We start from the raw sequence: 16876 nt of genomic DNA, 5'->3' as shown, positions 1-16876 counted from the left end.
GCTCTGTCTCATGGTGTGTTGGTACCAAGCTGATTTCAGACCAACACACTGTACAATGCCTACTGAGGAGGCAGAAAGAGATCACAGCTTCCTTGGCTGCCATCAAACTCAAACACACCCACTGCTGCATTTAATTTGCAAACGTGCCCCAGTACATTTGCACTGACTGCAAATATCAGAAAGCAACATGACACTTCCTACCACAGAGAAGAAACATTTATTTCCAGGTCTGATGGAGTGTAACTTTAAAAGTTCTGTAAATGTTACAGACATAACTGGTGCTGGTGTAGAAAACTGTCTGCACTTGCTAAGCAGCTGGCTTGTTCCTCTGGAAACAGGATGATCTCTTCCCCTTCTCTGTCATAACAGAGCACACAGCCACAGAGGACAATGCACCAGCTGATTTGCAGAACAGCATCAATCCACCCTATGTTTACAGCTTCCCCCCCCCCCCTTTCTTTTTAAACATGCAGGCTTAAATGTTTTTATTGCTTCAGTGATTTTCTGTGTGCTAGACAGGATTTGGGAACAATGCATTAGCAAGGATCTATGTGTCTAAAAACCATCCTGCACATTGAGCTGAAAAGCAGAGCGGACGCTACCAAAGCCGCCACTGCAGCTGGGATCAGGGGGCAGCAGATACCATGGTGTGAATCCAGCCTGTTGTCCCTCTCGGAGCCAGCACTCCAACGTGCAGGTTTCAGGCAACTCAGATGTGGAAGGTACACAAATGTGTAATGAGTAGGAAGCCTCCTGAAGCTTTTACAAATCTAGAGACATCAAGCTGCCAGTAACTCACGAGCTGTGTAAGACTGACTCAGACTCCATGTGCTTTTTGGTGCGTTTGTTATGACTCCTTGAAGCATTTGAGGAGATGCTTGCTTCTACCAGCACCAGTTTACAGTGCTGTTTGTGCTACACTGCTGATGTCTGGTTCATACTGAAGGCTTCCTCTCCCAACTTCTTCCAGAAGGCAAAGCCAACAATCCATGTACAGGTCAATGGGACTGGACAGAGGAGCATCCAGGGAAAAGGGAAATGGGGTTGCTGATCCCAAACCTTTCACGCTGCAGGGAAAGTGTAAATATAATCTCAGACAACCTCAGAGACCTGCTACTGGTATTCAGTGTACAGAGGTATTAGAAGATTAAGGAGGAACTTAGGGAATTTTTGCTGTCATCCTTCAAGAGGCAGGAAGATCATTAATGACCTCCATGTAGCTTTTTCATGCTGAGCCATCACTCCAGGGTATCGTGGCTAAAAGCCAAATCTGGGTATAAGCCTTGAAGTGCTGGGAGATTGCCATCCACTGTAACAACACTAGGGACAGACACAGGCTAATCGAAGCATGGTGAAAGACACTACCCTGCAGAGGGAATACTCTGTTAGACGTCTATTTGCTGCTCAATGCCTCAGTTTCCCTTCTTGACTGAAAAAAAGATAAATTCCCATCCCCTCTTTTCTGGGGGCTGCTGTATTTAAAAGATACTCTGGCAGAAGGCAGTGAGAGGTTGATAATCCAGACAGCATCACCAAAACAATCTTCTTCAGCAAAATCAGATCCCCTCTAAGCAGCCCATTCTACCCTTCAAGTCTGTCCACAGAGCGATGAATTTGAAGGGACTCTTTTTTTTTTTTTCCCCAACCCCATAACCCAAAGTGGAAGAGTCAAAGGGTTAATGCTGCATGACAAAGGTCAGCCCATTTTGGGGAGAGAGGAGAAAGGGAAGCATTGTGGCCACAGACAGCAGCTCCCTGCTACCAACGCCACTTGAGAAATGTAAAGTGATGGCGCTGCTCAGAAGAAAGGCCAGAGAGCTCTGCCTAAATCCCAGGGCTTTATCACTCACAAAAGGCCAGCCCCCTGAGTCATTAATCGTGTGCTCCATGGCTGGGTGCCTCAAAGAGCAGCAGATGACACATGCCCAGCTGCTGCCGCTGCCCCTCCGCAAGGTAGTGGGGCAGAGGCAGGTGCACTCCCAGTGCCCTCTGCTCAAGACTAATCTATTCTTCCTCCTTGTCCTCTGCCTTTCATCTCCTCCAGCAGCCCACGCTGACAACTGTAAATGAGATTAGACTTCTAGTCATGGGGCAGATGCTGAACCCCCTCTGTGCATTGCCAAGAGACCCTTGTAGCTTTTAAAGTGTCTTTCCACTTTACAATGTGCAGTGTGGTAGAGGGGGAGAAGGGGGCAAATTTCTTGTCACACTCACAGAAATGTCTAATATAGCAGACAAGACAGACCCTGGTTTTAGGGCCTGGGTGCTAATCTGTTGTCACTGTAGACAGTCTTCCCACTATCACCTCTGATTCTGCAGTTCACCTTAGGAGATGAAGTAACAAGCCTACAACTGTTTCCTAATAACAGTTCCTATAACCTCCTCTTTGCAGCATCCTAGCACTTGAATGTGGACATATGTCCTGAGAAACACTACATTAAAAGTCAATGATAGTCCAAGATTCAGGCAAGGACTTGAAGATTGCATACAAGCCTGTGTTCAACCCCCTGCTTGTACTGCTGCTCTCACTGCCATTCCTTTCTGTTCCTCACCTTGCAGCTGCTGCTCCTCCTGCTTCCAGTGACCCACACAAACCAGTGGTAAGACACAAGCAATTTGCCAGAGAAAGTGGTAAAACCACTGCCCCAAGCTCAGAGACCTGCCTGACAAGGTGCTGCAGCCACAGCCAGCAGTGGTTAGCCAGCAACAATTCTCAGGGAACCTTTCCACTGTGAAGTGATGTTTAGCTCAACAGTGCCCCAGTAAACAAACTGGAATGTCTTTTACAGTATGGGCAATAGCTCATCCTGCCTGTGTTAAAGGCTATCCAGAGAAAAGGGACACAGTTAACATAAAAGATCATTGATTTCAAAACAATTCCCTTTCCCAGTTACCACCAACCATCACAATAGCTGGCCTGATTTTATGGATTGTTTTGCAATTTCAGTCCTGCAGGAACCAGTCCTGGATTTAAGGCAGCTGCAAAGTCAGCATATTTTCAAGCATAATTTAATGTTTTATGAGACCATGGCAGAGCAGGTTCAGCTGCACCCACTGCTGGTAATGTCAGCATCCGAACTCTTCCTGGCAAGTGCATGTCTGGTCCAGGATATCTCTACAACCTTGTTTCTGAGCTCAAGTTTTCCATTAGCTGCCTACACAGACTGGCTAACTTGGCATCTCTCTGCATTCCCAATAAACTCTGTTCATCTGCTGCCATCACACCCACATACAAGTCTCAGGAAGGAATCCAGGATTTCTAAAGCAGCTGCAACAAAAACACAGCCTGGATTGACAAGCAATAGCATCAAGGTGCTGAGCCAGTGAGGAGGGTCTTTTGGAGAGTTTTCTCTATGTCTATTTAAAACAAGTTTGTTGTCATGACTACAAACCAGGGTATGGGTGAGAAGAAGTGAGAACTCTGAGATGAGGGCTGATAATGTTAATTCACCCCTGAAATCTCTGCAGCCATGGGGATGGAAAAACAGAGAAGATAGTATCTTGGTATCTAACAAGGCTAAAAGCCACCTTCAGAAGGCAGGTCTGTCCTAATAATGAACATTGTCCTCCTAGATAGCCCCTTTACCGAGCACAGCCAAGGCTGGATGATACTGATTAGCTGCAGTCATCTCTAAGGCAGGGGCACTGGAGACATGGAGGTGAAGATGGGCACCCAAGGCCCTAGAAAGGACAGAGCAAAGCAGGGAGACCCCCTCAGGAAACTCATCTGCAGATGCACTCTAATGATCAGACAACTTGCCTTCAACAAGGACAGCAAGATATTCTTATGTTTGTGTGCAAAGCAATGAACAAGGTATCTTATTAGCAGAGAGAAGTATGAAACTGTCAGGACTTGCTCCTGCGATTGTGGCATTTTTAACTTTACCAGAAGATTAAGGGAAAAAAGGGTTTTTTTGGCCAATTAATTAAAAAAAAAAAAAAAGAAAAAGAAAACCCCAAGTGATTGTGGACGGATGGAGAGAGGCAATGCCTTGCTCTGCTCAGAGCTTGGATTCTACAAGGAGACAGCATGGAGTGCTCAGCGACGGTGCAGGCTCTGCAGAAGGCAGCAGATGCGGAGCTAATGTGTGTGTGTGGGTGGAGGGTGTTTATGAGCACAATAAATAAATGTATGAATCTCTATAAAAGTTCCTGTATAAAAGTGAGTTAGAGCTGCCCGAGGGCCATGGCCTTGTAATAAAAAACACATCTCCTAAGCACAGCATGAAGCAGCAGCTGTACTGTAACTGCCTGGCTGCAGCACTGAAAAGCTGTGAGTCTGCCTGCTCCAAAACTCCTGGCTGAAGTGCTGACCCCACTAAACGCAGGAGGAATTTTGGTACTTGTTTCAGTGTAGTCAGGATTTTGCCCTGGGAAGTGCTTTTTGAACCTCAGAGCCTAGGATGCATTTCTGGATCTGACTTTTTGCCAAATTTCTTTTACTACTCAAAAAGAAGCAATCTGCAATTGACTGGAGATACTGTCTTGAGTCACTGACAGTTCTCAGTGTGACAGATCAGAGTTAGATCAGAACAAACAAATTCTTCCAGAAAGCATTGTCAGTCACTCCTCTCCCCCAAAACAAATAAGCAAAAAGCCAAGGGGAGGAAGTGCTGACCCCCTTGCACTGTTTGCTGTCATACTCCATCACCCCAGAAACAAGAGACTTGGAGACTCCCAGCCTGTGAATTCCCAACTGCTCTTTCTCCAAAGCCTTTTCCTGCTCTGCTGCTCTCCTGGGACACGGTGAATGCAGGAGCCTGTGTGCCTCAGCAGGAGAGGGTGGCAAGCAAACATCAGTCCCAGCCTAGGAGTCACAAATGCACAGGGTACATTAATCTCTGGCTACTCATTTTCACTCTAAGTAACCATAAGGCCAGGTCACATCTCCCAGGGAGAGCTGCAACTGTTTTGAGTTTCAAAACATGGGTTTACCCTAGTTAGTAAGCCAGTCCTCATTTGGCACATGGGTGCCAATCAGTGCTAAACAAAACATTCCCCTCTCATCCCAGTACAGAGCTGCTGGGAATAGCAACCTTGTTCCATGACAAACAACATCTTGCAATTCACTGCAGGGCTAATTGCATTGCATTGCATTGCTGATATAATGCTCAAGGAAGACATCAGCTCCTTGGCTTTGCTTATGGGCAACAAGGATGTTATTGATTTATTCGGGACTTACAACTAGTTGTCACAGGTTGCATTCTCTTTGATACTAAATCCTTACAGACGAGGCTTAAATTTCAGCTGCAGCCTAATTGAAACATAGCTAATTGTTGAAGGCCTGCCTTTTCAGCCCATTCCCTTGTTACTGGACTAGTGTTCTGTAAATTCCAACAGTCAAATTCTTCCCTCCCTCAAAAAGAAAAAAAAGAAGGAAAAACCTCCCATCTACTATTCAGGCAAATCCAGCGGGGAATTACAGATTCCTCTCTTTGAGCCCGAGGTAGCTATCAGCCAAGAGCCCCATCCCACAAGGACTCAGTGACTTCAAAGGATGTTTGTAGAATCAGACTCCAAATTAAGGCCAATGTTTCAGATGGAAGAACTCAAAGTGGCTGAAAACATCCAGACCACAAGCAATTTATCTTGCATCCACCTTTTTGAGTGGCAGCGAATTCAAATAAATACACCACAGAACTTAGGCATGATCAACAGTTATAGTAACCTAATTCCCAGCTGCCAGCTTGCTTGACTATACAACAACAAGTGTACTGCAGTCCAGACCCATGGATTCTTAGCTCATCACAGCTAAGTGGGTATAAATGAGCGCTCATCAGAACAGGCAGTCCAGTTATTAGCTGAATGATAACAGAACCCCCAGGGTACCAAGGACATCCTTTTGCAGAGACTGCACCATAGCTTTCAGCTCTGCAGTTCAGCCAGACACAGAAGCAAAATTATCGCCTCATAAAGCAGGGACAAAATCCTATCTGAACTTTAGCATTGCCAGGACGATGCCAGCATCAGAATAAGCTCCCTTACAGAAGGTGACATTTACACGCACACACAACAGCACAAAAGTTTATGACATCAAGAGAGCGCTGCAGTTTAGAAGCAAGTCAACCCCAAAAAAACTCTTCAGTTTATGATTGCTTCACATTTCAACCTGGCAGATGGAAGGAACACCACAAAGCAAACACGTCAGTTAAAGCAGCTAAAAGCATAATTTACAAACTAGAATCCCCAGTCCAAATTCTCAGGAGCTATAACTCAGAGCTCTACAGTGTTGTGCTGATTTCATCTGGCTACAGATCTGACTCAAGGCATTTTCCTGATACAACCATAGTCTTTGGTACAGAAGCAGGTATTTTGCTCATTCTGTGCAAGTTTAAAGCAGCAGGTCCTCCCTGGGAGGATGCAACTCCCCAGCAGTCAGTTTAGCAGCTGAAATGGGGGGGCCCTTTAAAAGAATACAGTGCTTGTTTTACAGGTCCTAGTTTGCCTGCCTCAATCAGTAGATCTTTTAATCCACAGAGCAAGGTTGGTACAACTGGGAACAAACAGAGCACCTGCTGTGGGCCCTCAGCTCAGCCCTTGTGCTAGAAGGGGTGGCCAGGCTGGGCCCAACTCTGACCCTGGCTACTCAGAAGAGAAATTGAGAGAAAGGCCCAAAGCAGTAGTGACTTGCACACCAGCATCCTGGGAACTAGGAGCATGAAGCACATTACTTCTAGGCTGTATTCTAAAAGCAGGGAAATCTAGTACAGAGGAAATTAACTGAGGGTTGGAATCTTTGCTCACGAGACAGAGACAACACATCAGTTGTTCACATACCTGATCAAATAGGGCTTTCCAGTGCTGAGAGGCAATGCATAAGGGAGGAAAAAGAAGAAAAAGAAGGTATAAGAGCAACGACATTAACATGCAGTAAACTGTAGAAGTATATTCTAACACAGAGAAATAACCAAATGATTTAGTGCCATTTCCAGCATCCTTCTTCATCCCAGAATCACCTACCCTTCCGGGGGAGGAGGCAGGGGGAATCTACCAACCACAGGGAGAACAGTTTTCATTTACAAATCCAAATTAGGATGAACTCAGAACATTCATGTGTTAATTCTGTTTTCTCCCACTTTGTCTACCTGCAGGCAAGCAAGGAATAAAATGCTTTTTTACTCACAGGCATCCAGAAAGCTTGGTGCATATTGAGGGGAGGGAGGAATTAGCAATGGGGTTTCAGATCACTTTCTGAGATCCTGCCTTGCTGGGTTGTCTGCTGCCTGCTCCTAACTCGGGTAGGGACTTGCTGCAAGGTCTCTGATAACCCACCAGTTCTTTGAACCTCACATGTCCACGTCTGAAAACAGGTAATTCCTCTCAGGCAAAGTGGGAGTGTGTATGGCTGAAGAGAGCCCATTACAAGAATATACCCCACACACTTCTGTTCTAGCAGATCTGCCTTAACATCTCTGTGCAGGAGGAAGCTGCATTTCAACACTATTGATCATGTGAACAATCCACAAGTCCTTGTCACTTGGGAACAGAAAAAACAAGCTGGCAACCAGCTCCAATTTATGCTTTGCATAAAGACCAATATCAAGTCACCACCCGGACCCAGGCTTGCTGCCTCGCTGTCCCACAGGACAGAGGGGATTCCTAATGATTTTTCCCATCTCTCTTGGATTTGGGAGCCAGCTAAGAAGAGAACAACTTCCACAGGGCAACAGTGGGGTAACCACTGGCTTGGGGACCCCAGAAAAAAAACGTGCACATTCCCGTTTCTCCAGCACGACACTTTGTTTCTGCCCCATTCACCCTGCCAGAGAGGCAAAGTGAGTAAACCAACAAACACCAGGCCGAGAGAAACAAATCTCTCTGTGCTACATGCAAAGCAGGACTCTGGTGAGAGTTTTATCTAGTCCTGGAAGAACATTTCTTTTCATATGGTAGGCAGATCTAAAGCAGAATTGACTAGAGAGACAGTGGGATATGAGGCCACTGAATTCCATTTAATCAGTTAAGTTGTTGGCTCCCCTCCTCCCCATGCCTCTATCCATTTATAAACTCCCATTTATCATCATAAATCAGCCCAGCACTTAAACAGAACATGTGGGGACTGCCTGAATCCTGGCTTTGTGGAAGGCTGCTCCCAGAGCTGCAATGACAGCTGAGCTGTTGCACACTGAGAAGGCTGTGACAGCCAAACCGCCACTCTGTAACATTTTTGTTGTTAATACCACATAAAGAACTGACCTTGAGTCAGTTCTTGCTGGCCAAGCCCAAGAGCTCACATCAAGCTTTCAAATGTAGTAACAACAGAAACTCAGTCCCCAGTGAGGTCTCAAGGGGGCACTCAGGTCCTAGCACAGAGCAGTTCGAATGTTCAGAGATGATGCTCTGCAGCCTGTTTCAGCAGGAAATCTTGGCCAAGGAGGAGAGCATTTACACAACTTCCTGCTCCTCACTTGCAGATGATATCCGATACCTCAGGTTTCTATCACATCATCTATCGCCAAGTCTCAGCAGCTTCCCATAACCAATGCAACTGCAGGCTCTAGCCCAATTTTGTTGATTGCAGAAAACAAGGTACCAGAGTCAAATAACAATGCAGATCCCAGCAAGACACCTCAAGCTGGATCAGACCAGGGCTGTCCTACCTCAAGGTCAAGCAGCAAGTTGGTAGCAGAACTAGGATGAAAATCTATATTTCACTGAGGAAAGCTCATGGTCTCTCTGCTGTCTCAGGAGCCCAGTCCTGCCAGGCACTCAGCACTTCAGCATCCCGTTGCCCCTGGCAGGATTGAATTGCTAATGGCTGCACTCACGTAGAGGGTGGAGTAACTCCAAGGGGTCCATGTGTATCACAGCAGGAAATCTTTGTTGTAGACCATCCAGACAACCACAGAAATTGTCACAGAAGGAAAGGTCACAGTCTGAGGTAAGCAAGCACTGGGATTTGGAAACCTGGCCTGTGAAAGCTCCTGGAAAGACACCCTTTCCAAGTGAAAGCTACACATACCCCAGGGTCAGGCATGTTCCTCTTAGGGCTGTCTGGCAGTGCTGTAGCAGAGGTCAAATTGTACCACACATCTCTCCTGACTATACAGCGCTCAGGATACAGCGTAGGGAATGCAGCTCTGCCAGGCAATTGCACTTCCTCTGCTACCCTCTGGGAGGAAAACCCAACAGCATCCAAATTCTAGGTGATTCAGAAGGAAGGGCTGGGGGATGAGGAGCAGACACTGCCCCTAAGCAGCCCCAGTGTCATAAAAGTACAGTGAAAGGGGGATGCACCATTGCTGGAAGCTTAGTTCACGAGTGTTCCTCTCAAACTGGTGCAAGACCCGAGACAGAGCCCGCTGCAGAAAGACATTTAGTATCACTGCTTCCTGCCTTCATACGCAGAGGCAGACTCTGCACTTTCCTCTGCAGGCTGAGCAGACAGTTTGCCTAGTCCTGAACCCAGCAGAGTTTGCTGGGAAGGAGAGCTGCGAGCAGTGCTGGGATGCACCAGGACTGCAGGATCTGCTTACGTTCGCGCCCTCACAGACAGGTGCACAGCGAGCTCCTGCCTCCGGGACCGGCAGATGCAGAACTACCGCCTCGGCTCTGCAGGCTTTGCTGCTCAGCCCGGCAGGAGCAGATTCAAAGCACGCAGGACCACTTGGTGTCCTTCTAGGCTGGATGAGCAGAGGCAGAGACCGGTGCCAAGTTTTCCCACCCTCAGGTGCAATCAGAGCTCAGAGGGTGGAGAGAAGCATCAGCTCAGCCGCGTCGGGGAGAAAACTTCCTCGGCTGTTTGTTGCTCGGGGGCTGGAAGAAGGACCAGGCTCCCGAGAGCGTTTCATATCTGTCACCCTCCGAGTGGCTGGCTCTCTGGAGAAGCTCTCTGTCCCTTGGAAGCGGCTCAAGCCGAGGCGTCAGCCCCTCTCCAGCCTCCAGGGACAGCTCCGTGCGCAGCCCCGCCGCCCCTGCCCAGCCGGCAGAAGCTCGCGGGGACCCAGCATCCCACAGAACGGACCCGCAGCCCGTCCGGGCCGCTGCCGCCAGAGCTCTCCGAGCTGGGGCAAGGAGAAGGGAGCTGCGTTCCCGGGGACGGAAACAGCCGCAGGCACCGGCGGCGGGAGGGCCGTGGGGACGGCGGCTTTCCCCGGCCCCAGAGGGTCACCAGCCCCATTCCTCCCCCCATCCCGGACTTCATCTATAAATAGCTCGAGCCGATTAACCCGGCCCTGGGGAAAGGTGGGCAGACACCGAGCAAAGGAAACTTACATCCTCTGCAGCCATAGGTAGGACATCCTCTGAGTCCAGCACCTCGATTTCTTCCGCCTCTGAGCTGGCAGCCACAGCAGGGGAAGAGCTGGCGTGAGGCTCCGGCAGCCTGTCTCCCATGCTTGGAAACGGTCCCCTTCCAGCCCCCGCCCCCCCCGCCCCCTTTCCCTTCTCCCCAGATCCTTCAAGAAATTAAACCTAGCTGCTGCTTGGCAAACTTTCAAGCGCAACCGAGCCTGCCTCCGTGACTCCCGCAGCCGGGAGGGGAGGAAATCCTCCATCCAGGGAACATCCAATTAGCGCGGGCAGCGCTGGCGGGCGGCATCCCGGCGGCCGGCTCCGGACGGGGCAGGTGACCCCTCCCCGGGCACGGCCGGCGCCTCCCCCCGAGCCCTGCGGCCGGCGGCCCGCCCTTCCCAGCGCGGGGGAGGCAGAGCCCGGAGCAGCAGCACGGCTGAGGATGCGGCGGGGGAGTCGCGGGTCGCCCCTGCCCTCCCGGAGCGACCCTCGCGGCAGGGCCCGGGCGAGCGGAACCGGCGGGTCTCAGCCCGCTCTCCTCCGGTGCCACGCTCTGGCACCTGCTTTTGTGGTCCCGAGGGTCCCGTCGGGCAGGTGGCCAGACGTGCCGCGCTATCTGGGCTCTCTGAAGGTAACCTCTCTGTCCTGGAGAGCCCCACGGCTAGGGCCCATTGTGGGGTTTTAAGTGTTTTGCCATAATTATTTGTTCCTCTGTGTCAAGATGCCTATCTTGACCATCTGGAGCCTGGATTAGGAACTTGAGGAATGCCCTGATGGAAGGCAAAGATTCGGCAGTTTTAACTTCATCCAATGAAGTAGAGATATAGCAGGTTGGCAAGGGGGAAGGGCAAGCGAGCCAGGCTGATCCATGCATTGCCAGTGCCTCTGCTTTCTGCTCCACCAACGCCAGACAGGGCCCAGAGTCAGAGCAGACGGCCCAGCACCACAGGGCACGTTTTCTTAATGCAAGAGCTCCAATAGCAGATCAGACACACCTCAGCCACAAGGACAGAGCCAAGCTAGAAGTCTCTCTTTTCTCTACAAATTTGTTTGGAACAACAACAACAAAACCCCAACATCCATCTAGAATACCACTGGAGCAGTACTGGAGCAGGCAGCAAAGACTGTCTCTCCTATCCACAGCTACCATGAGCTCCATACTGTGAATTACTTTTGATCCATATTAGATTTGTCCTACACAGTGATGGGGAAACACACAGGCCCATGCTCTTAGACATTGGGTCCTAGCTTGTCAGTTGCTAAAAGATTTTTCTGCAAGAAAAAGGAAACAGTGCTAAGTCCTTTCCATACACCCACACAAGCTACAGCCACCAGAGGAGAGCAGGTTTCCACATCTCAGCATCCTGCATGGCTGGCACTAATTTAGGGTCAGGACCAGAGGCTAGAATATCATCCCACACAGCTGAGCAAGATCAACCAAAGGGAATGATATTCTCTGTTATCTGATCTGGTCCCTTAGCCAAACCAGCAGAAGACCCGAATCCTGCAAATAATCCATATTTTGGGAACAAATAAAAGAGTTAAGATGATAATCTCATCCTGTAGTGCTGCTTGAGATGCCCCACCCTGAGCAAATATTAGGGAAGGAATCTGTTATCTTCGAGGAGTATTCAGGTAAAAAACTTCCCTCTGTTGATGGCTCTGTGCCCAGCAGATCACAATCCGAGCTAGGAGATATTTTTTAAAGAAATGTCCCTTCCAGTAGTTTGAAGATTTTAGGTAAACTTTTTAAGCATGTGCAAGAAGTAAACTCCAGAACTTTGGACCTGAAGAGCAGAACTTTTCTACCCCAGAATTCAGGTGAATGACGGCAAAATAAAAGCTCTTCAGGGGTCTCCAGTGCAACCGATGAACAAGGGGGTTTCTCTCCTTTATGACCAACACTCATCAGTTAAACAGAGCAAACTTTCTTCAGGTTTAAAGGTGATTCCCTGAGCACAGCATTCACTTCTTGATTGTCTAGAGCCTGTCCAGACTGCTCTCTCAAAGTGTAAAAACAGGCTACCAGATCTAGCACTTCTGAGAAGCACAAACCCACTGTACTCATACACCAGCACCGCTGCCAAAACATTCCAGGCACTAAACAGCTATTATAAAAACAATCTCTTTTTGATTGAAAAACTAAACCTCATCAAAACTTCAAAACAGATGGATAAGCAAAAATATGCTATGCCAACAGAAAGAAACAGCAATCACTTAAAGATGTCTGTAGGGAGGAGGGAAATGCATTTTTAAAGTGAAGGGAGATTAAATGAGCTGAATTTCAGGGGTAACAGGTTCCACCCAGTTGGGGACTGCCATGTTAAGAGCTCTGTATCACTTCTGATTCCAGATGCTAGTGGGAAAATGCTAACCATGAAGTCTAGCATAAATACAATATACAACAGGGAGAACTCCCAAAACCTTAGCACCAAACTCCCACTAAGCTGGAAAACTGCTGCTAAATTACAAGTTCATTTTTCACCCTAAGGAATATTTTTCACTAGTGGTAATGATAGGGTTGGGGTTTTTTTGGGTATTTTTTTTTTTTTCCCAGGGAAATATCTCTGCACATTGCACATATGAGCTAGTGCTGTGCTATAATTGCCACAGAAAGGAAATTAACAGTATTCTAATGAGGAGTTTTGTTACTGACAAATTATCATCTTCCAAGTCTGTGAGAGCCTCTTAATTTAGGCTGTCATTTTTCCCCACTGCATCCCCTGGTGACTGTACCTTGGAAAACAGTAATTGCTAGAGAAACTAGGGAACTGTGGGCCACCACGGGGCAGATGCAAACAGAACACACAAGGGCTTCAGAAGAAACTTAGGCAGAAGAACTTGAGATAATAAACCCCAATCCATTTTCACATTCAGTCATGGAGGCAACCTTTTATATGCCTAATGCTGCGAACAAAATGTAGATACATGTCCTTCCTGCACTGGAAGTGGCTATAAAGGTCAGCTTATGAATATGCAATAGAAAGCCCTCAAAGTAGGGACCCAGGCAACATCTGTTAGCTAAGCCTCCTGGAGCAAATCAAAACAGTTTGTTCAAGGGTCCTTTTTTCCACCCAAAGTAGCCCCAAAGGGCTTTTACAAAACTGCCCAGCTCTCATAATTGGAACTAAATGGAGCAACCTCCCCAGCTTGATTACTGTACTGGAGTTCAGCTAGCAGCCAGCCCTGGAAGGTAACTGATGAGGCAAAACACAGTATTTTGGATCAGAAGCCAAAACCACTGCACCCAAACTCAACCCTAGCAAGAATTAGTTGGGACTGGATCAAACCACTCAGATTAACCGCTTCACATTAATGAAAATAGCAAAAAAATCTTTAAGGACCACACATGGTATGAAACGGGTTTAAACTGTGCCCAAAAGGTAACAACGGCAAAGTGCTCTTTCAGTATCAATGATACTCATCATGGCTGGGACAATACAAGTTCAACTTCTAGGGTCAATATGAATTAGTCTGTATGTGCTGCCTTTTGGATTCTCCCTGATTCATGGATACTTTCCTTCCTGAAGAGAAGAAATAGTGGGAAAAAAAATAAGGTCCCATCTCTTCTCTGTTTTCTAACTTGCATTGAAAGACTGCCCTCCTAACCCTCCCTATTCCCCATGTTATACTTAGGACTTTTTCAAGTCCACCACTGAAAAAGTAGACTCTAGTCTTTCCACCTCCAGCTCTCTCCTGTTCCAGTGGCTGCAATTGGTTGCAGTTAGATCTAATTGTCTTTTTGGTTGTGGCTGCGGAAGTAATTAAATCCACCATTAATCATTATTTTTGGTGGTTGTCTTAAGAGTGAGCTCTTCTATCAGGCCAGCCCTTACAGTGTTTAAAATGTGTTCTGTTCCTTTTTAACTGTCACCTGATGGGATCACAGCACACAGTGGTAGGTTCATTCCAAATTAAAAGAATTGTTCAGAATAGAGACCAGTTAGTAACTCAAGGTTCATTTCTAACATAAGTCATGCTTATAGTTAACCCAGAACTGACAAGCTTACAGGCAGTTAAAGCCGAGGGGTGAAGGATGCATCTCCAAGAAGAGGAATTGAGATCTTTGTCCTCTCAGTGACTTGACACCATGGCAAGGTGATTCACACATCAGACCAAACAGGAAGAGGAGATAAGAGTCTGGTTTTGGAAAATACAGTGAAAGCTGTTAGGAAACTGACTGGACCAGAGGAAATAAACCAATTCACTGTTAAGAGAGCACCAGTAGTGGACCTGATTGGGCTGTTCCTCCTCCCCGCCAACCGGCACTCAACAGCAAGAGCTCAACTTTTTGCATTTTTGTCTTTGTTTGCTCCACAAATAGAATACTTTTCCCTCCCAGTGACTGTAATCCTCCCCGTGACTATAATCCTCACAGGATCCAGAGAGTGAACGTGGCAACTCTTACCGAGGTGGCACAGCTATGCAGCTTTCCACAGCGAACCCAGCCAGCTGCCCAGAGTTGGGTATCAGGACTTGTGTTCGCTTCCAGGTCTCAGTCCAAGCAAATTCCTCTCTAAACCAGTGGAGAAGGTCTGGTTTTACATGAGTTCGTAGCGGTCCAGTTTGCTCTGCACGCCGGCGGCCTTGCCGTGGGGGGCAACCAGCACCTCGCCTCAGAGCACGACCCGCCTCAGGGCTGCCGGCTGCACGCGCGGTACCTCAGGGGCGGACGGGCAGTGTGGCACGGCCCGGGGAGCGCACTGTGGCTCTCCGCTACCGGGCCTCGAGCGCTGCTGAGCTGATGGAGCCGTTTCATACCGCGGACCCGCTGCGCTCCGGACCCGGACCCGGACCCGGATCCGGCCCCAGCACCGGCCCCCGCTGCGCTGCTCTGCGCCGCGCCGCCAGCTCCAGCTCCGGCCCCGTCAGCTCGGCGGCAGCGCGCCCCCTGGCGGCCGCTCGCCCCTCATGAGGTGCTGCGCTCGTTTTTCCACAGAAACCTCTCTTCCAGTTGGGCGCTGGCTCCATTAACATTGAAGTATTCACCGGACGACGACATACTTCCATAAAGGACAGCAATCCCTCAACCCTGGCTGCAGCCCTGTCCAGAAAACAGTTACACTGAGCCCGGAAATCACCCCAGGTTTGGCTAGTGTCAAAGGTCCGCATCGGCGCACCAAGGCCAGCGAGCCCTGCGTGCCCAGCACAGGGAGTCGTGCTGCTGAGGGGGCCACAGCGTGGTAGCAGATATTGAGGAGCGCTTTGGAGCTAAAAGCCACCGACTGGTTTAAACCAGCAGATGCCCCTCAGGCCTCGGACAGGCCAGGCCATGCTGCAGGGCCATCAGACTTTAGCATCAGTACAATGCCAGTCTGAGATAAACCTGTGAGAAAGGAAGCCCTGAAGTATCCTCTGTGGGGGTGCGCCGAGGGTGGGAGTGGTGGGAATAACCAGCGGTGTCAGGATCTGGGAGGGCAGAATTATCCATTAGGAAAACAAAGTCTCAGGGCATGTAAATACCCAGTGTTCCCTGCTTGCTTTGATGTTAAAAGATCAACAGGCCGAGACGAACAAAGATCCCTCCAGATTCAGTTACACTATCACAGTGGTCTTATTTCCTATAACAACCCACTTTCCCTCTACCAAGGCAGGTGTGTTGTACCTAAAGAAAACAAAACGACCACAAAAGAAGGGATCCATCAGCACCATCCATCGTGCACTTCTCAGCTTTCATGTGCCATTGCTGCATGGCACCACAAGCACACACGGAGTACTGTAAAAGTCTAGGGACAGCGAACCATTCAGTTGCTCAGGTCATCAATTTGAAAGCTCTGTATCACATGAATGCGTTTATTTTCTTCATCATTGATGTCAAATCTAACAGAAAAAAAGAGCAGGAAATACTATTCAGCTGACAAAGCTCCCACAAGCACTATCCATGGTCACACTCAGTAACTGGCACTTGTGAGACTGCGCCGTACACATCCAGTTCCAGGCTTCCCAGTACACAACAGACAGTGACACGGTGGAGGGAGATCACTAGCAGGACTGGGATGGGTAGGGAGCTGGAACAGGGAATGAGGAGAGAGGCTGAGAGCAGCTCCTGTCCTGTTGTAAGAAAAGGTTAATATGGAGGAATCTAATCTCTGCAGTCCCCAGTTACCTAATGGGAGGAGGATACACAGAAGGTCTCTAATGGTCATTTTCCCAGGGAACATGGTATACACAAGTCTGCAGAAAAGTATTAGACTTCTTCAGAAACTTTTAGACAACGAACAGTTCCTAGATAGAGTTAACAGTTTACTACTGGGAGCTTTCTGATCTTCTGTTGACAGAACTTTCTCACCTCACTTTTCTGGAAGGTCAATGTAATGCACAGGCATCAGCTTTCCCAAAGAACCCAGAACTCTCTGCTTTCTTGTCCTGTTCTGTTTTGTCCCTGAGAGTAAACAAAGTCCATGGTTGGGTATGCATTTGTGTTTCTGCTTTAAACAGCATAGAAGTCACTTCTGTCTGCCGCTATAAATCAGAACTAAACCTCTAATGGAGGCAGCACAGTCATAAGAAATCAAAGAAACTACATAGCCAACACATTTAAGCTCCAACTACTGAAGGCACTGACAGTATTCTCCCTGATAAAGAACAAGGTTTCATAAGGACCATCCTTCAGGGCACGGGAAGGGGAAAAAATAAACACAAA

General features: G+C 48.3%; 1 protein-coding gene across 2 annotated transcripts in view; it reads right to left on the bottom strand.

The window, feature by feature from the left end:
* The window catches only part of RHBDL3 (rhomboid like 3), a 59690-nt gene extending 49351 nt beyond the window's left edge, over positions 1 to 10339 (bottom strand). Inside the window, exons 1-2 of one of the 2 annotated variants that reach the window (XM_065693884.1) lie at positions 10216 to 10339; positions 6778 to 6801 (exon numbers count right to left, since the gene is read on the bottom strand). In XM_065693884.1, coding sequence (XP_065549956.1) covers positions 6778 to 6801; positions 10216 to 10335 — 144 coding nt within the window. In that variant the 5' untranslated portion in view covers positions 10336 to 10339. Of the gene's footprint in view, positions 1 to 6777; positions 6946 to 10215 lie in introns of those variants that run through there. The other variant, XM_065693883.1, reaches the window with a different exon arrangement.
* Positions 10340 to 16876: the final 6537 nt, after the last annotated feature.

Source organism: Lathamus discolor, chromosome 13 (assembly GCF_037157495.1).
Source record: "Lathamus discolor isolate bLatDis1 chromosome 13, bLatDis1.hap1, whole genome shotgun sequence".
In the NCBI taxonomy this organism is placed as follows: domain Eukaryota; kingdom Metazoa; phylum Chordata; class Aves; order Psittaciformes; family Psittacidae; genus Lathamus; species Lathamus discolor.
The sequence above is the reverse complement of the archived record's forward strand: the minus strand, read 5'-3'. Positions and strand labels throughout refer to the sequence as shown.